At 39.0% G+C, this 3392-nt stretch overlaps 1 protein-coding gene across 1 annotated transcript in view; it reads right to left on the bottom strand.

Annotated features, from left to right (window-relative positions):
* slc43a1a (solute carrier family 43 member 1a) overlaps nucleotides 1-3392 on the bottom strand; it is a 35140-nt gene that overhangs the window by 10006 nt on the left and 21742 nt on the right. Inside the window, exon 6 of the mRNA XM_014006851.1 lies at nucleotides 178-270. Within this exon, the coding sequence (XP_013862305.1) occupies nucleotides 178-270 (93 nt within the window). The remainder of the gene's footprint in view (nucleotides 1-177; nucleotides 271-3392) is intronic.

Here is a 3392-nt window from a genome sequence, read left to right as displayed (position 1 = left end):
CCTATAATTTATTTTAATACGCCAGTTATATATTTATACATTTATTTCCAATAATGATAGGTTTGGTCCTCCATACTCTCTAGGTTTTAAAAGCTACACAACACAACACCAAACACAAACACAGACACACGTGTATAGTCATTTGGATTGATTATTAACTCGGCTCGAGTGATTTACCTTGACAGCAGGAAATGTGACGGCAGAGGAGGCGTAGGAGCCGATCATCAGAGACATGATGGTGGAGCTCAAAGGGCCAAACATGTTGGGAAGCTGCAAACAAACACAAACATTTATTAAACTGAACAAGTAATATTAGTATTATTACTAATATTACTAACTGGAACTAACTGCACTGAGTCTGTGGTTTTTATATTGAACTGATGCGCTACATTTGACCAGCAGGGGGCAGTAAGCTCCTTCATGAAACAGACTTTTTACAGGCAGATCAYAGTGTTCTCATGTCTCGCAGCACAGACTGATTAAAACATTTATTTCCACGTCATGAGTGGTAAAAATCACAGTCGTGTTCTGCCCCATTGTTTAAACACAAACTAAGCTTCACTCAGACACAACTTGTCCAGAGTTGGGATTAAAAAGCCGATCTAGTCTGAAAGCTCTCGATGAACTTCAGAGTCCCTTCAACCTGAGCGACACATGACGGCGGCAGGCACTGAACGCATCACACGTCAGRTTTCCAGCGGTAAGAAGCTTAAGACATGTAAGAACAGTAAGAACGATCCATTGTTGGTGGCAGGAACTAAATGTCCTTTGATTGAAGTTTCTAACGGAAAAATCACATGTGAGGGATTTTCAATGTAAACCACGAGAAGCAAACGTCACCTGATCCCTGCTGGGTCAGGATTTGGAGTCAGACTTGATCATTTAAGATATGAACATTCAAGAGCAAAAAGTTTTTATGTCAACCACAAAAACTATCTGGTAATAAAAAGGATATGGAGGACAATAAAATAAAAAGTAAAAGCCTCAGTAAAGTTTGGAGAAAAGTATTAATCCTCTGATCCTCTGTTAATATAAACTCTGATTAAAGCAGCTTACTTTGTAACATGGATCTAATTTCTTCCAATAACTCATTAAAACAGTGCAGTCTGTTAGCAAAATATCTCATGAATTAATAGAAAATAATGATGTGGTAGTAGCTGACAGTCATTCCCGACAMGTTTCGAGAGCTGAAGGTCAGTCTGCAACTGTCAGGAACTTGTTGGTGACTAAAAAATTCACAAAATCCCGTTTGTGACCAAAAACCTGTCTGTAGCGTCTGTTTTAAGAACATTTTTATGTTTTAACGGATGATGATAACGTGGATCACGAGTCCATCTACTGACTGTTCAGAGTTCGTCAGACCTGCCAGACCAGGGTTTTCCAGGAACACTAGAGTCCAACATCAAGATTCCTCTGGCTTTCTCAGGCCTCAGAATCGGATGGATGCAAAGAGGAGTAGGTAGGTGTTAAGTGTGCTTTTTCTGTGAATGTTGACATTTTTTCCTGTGAATGTGTGTGATTCCTCAGTGTGTGTGCGTGTCCTCGGTCGGCGTGGCAGGCTACAGTGTGTGTCTGTGCTGCGGTGGGAAGTGTGAGGTCACTTTTGAGAACACACACCAAATGGTTCACAGGCAAATGTGGAAAAAAAAAAACAGTTTTCCTGAAGATTTTAAAAAGAGAGCCTGACTGTCTGAGTGAGACGAGGTGGGGGTGGGTGTCAGAACAGCGGTTTTCATTCATGGCTTCTGAGAATCCTGAGATCTTCAGGACCATCAGATCTGTGAAAGTGTTTCTTCTGGAGGCTCTTCAGAGCACATGGAGAGGCAGGGYCAGACCTTTGAGACATCAGTATGGTCTTATTTGGCTTTCAGGAGTCATCTCATTGCTAGATTTTTTCTGACCAAGTAAAAATACTTCATAGGACAGATTTAAGCACTTTGTCATTGGTCAGTTCTCTTTGTAAAGGAAGCTGCGGTTTCACTGGACATCCTCTTCCAAACTCCTAGCTAAAAGCCTGCTGTCAGTGCTTAAACATTTGTTTTATTAGGAACACAACAGTCTGCTGCTTCATCTWCAATTATCTCCAAACTTCATTAGTTTCAAAGTGGAAGGAGAAATGACATAACTAATYGTAAAAGTGGTACCTGTTCCAAGTATCGGGGTATTTTTATGAGTACAACATAWAGTATTTGAAGCTGCTTTGGGAATTATATCAATACTATTATTACTGAGACACCACTAACTAAAAATATAGCTTCGCTTATGGTAAACCCCTAAATATATAATAAAAAATGACAGAAGTTAAAAATAAACAAGTCAAAATTAGCAGAAGCTAACACTAACAGCTAATCGCTAACCGCTAAGCTGACTGTCACTCGATCTGCGTCTCCTTCCAGCTGAAGACTGGTGGGACTGACACAAACCTTGATGCTAGGTAGCTGTTAGCGGACTTAAAATTTACAAAATCTAATTYAGCACAAGCTAATTGGTCTGCTGACGGTTTTCAGAGCTGGTGACAAAACCAATCCTTTATTAGCTAATTAGCTAAGTGCTTRTTAAAATGCTTATTTTTAGATTCAGTCTTCTTATTGACTTGTTAACACTAATTAGGTACAAAATGCTCATCCAGCTCTTTATTTTTGATACCACTCGCTTTTACAGCCTTTTCTTGCCTCTGTTAAAAGTAGCTTTAAATTGTCTAATTTCTCAGACTGAACATTTTTAACTGTTCCATAGCGAATAAAATATGGAGTTATAAGATTTGCAAGATGACACATTCTGTTATTTACATTTAAGTTAACATAACGTCCCAGTTTTTTAAAAATATATTTGTACGTAATTCCCACGGGACCCCACAGTAAATGTCCTGCATACCAACATGGTTAACCGAGGTCAGCGAGTGACACACACATGTGGAGCTTTAGTGGTTCTTTTGTCATTATTAATCAGTTCAAATTCCACTCCTGCTGCGCCCGCTCACTCGGGCGTCTTAAGAATTTGGCATTGACTTTAATTAGAGACTTTAATCATTGAGAAAATACAACAAATGGCAGATTAATGAGCTCAGAGACCTGTTTCAGCTTTACACCCCCCATGCGGAAGAAAGGCTGATTACATAAACGGAAAAAACCACAACACACGGCTGGGTTTAGAAAGACGGTTTGCTCCTTTTATTTTAKTTTTTGGTTCTTCTTGTTCCTGTGTTATTTTCTAATGTTAAACAGGATAACACAGAAACAACAGAGCCACACTTCCTGCAACCAGTTAAAAAGGCACATATATATGTATATATCAGCCTTAAAATCCTGCTGATGTGAGGTTGAAACAATGAAAAAACTTGAATGTTTTCAGTGGGCAGACCCTGAAATTTATTAAGGCTGATATATATATAT

Source organism: Austrofundulus limnaeus, unplaced genomic scaffold (genome assembly GCF_001266775.1).
Source record: "Austrofundulus limnaeus strain Quisiro unplaced genomic scaffold, Austrofundulus_limnaeus-1.0 Scaffold1, whole genome shotgun sequence".
NCBI classification, from domain to species: domain Eukaryota; kingdom Metazoa; phylum Chordata; class Actinopteri; order Cyprinodontiformes; family Rivulidae; genus Austrofundulus; species Austrofundulus limnaeus.
The sequence above is the reverse complement of the archived record's forward strand: the minus strand, read 5'-3'. Positions and strand labels throughout refer to the sequence as shown.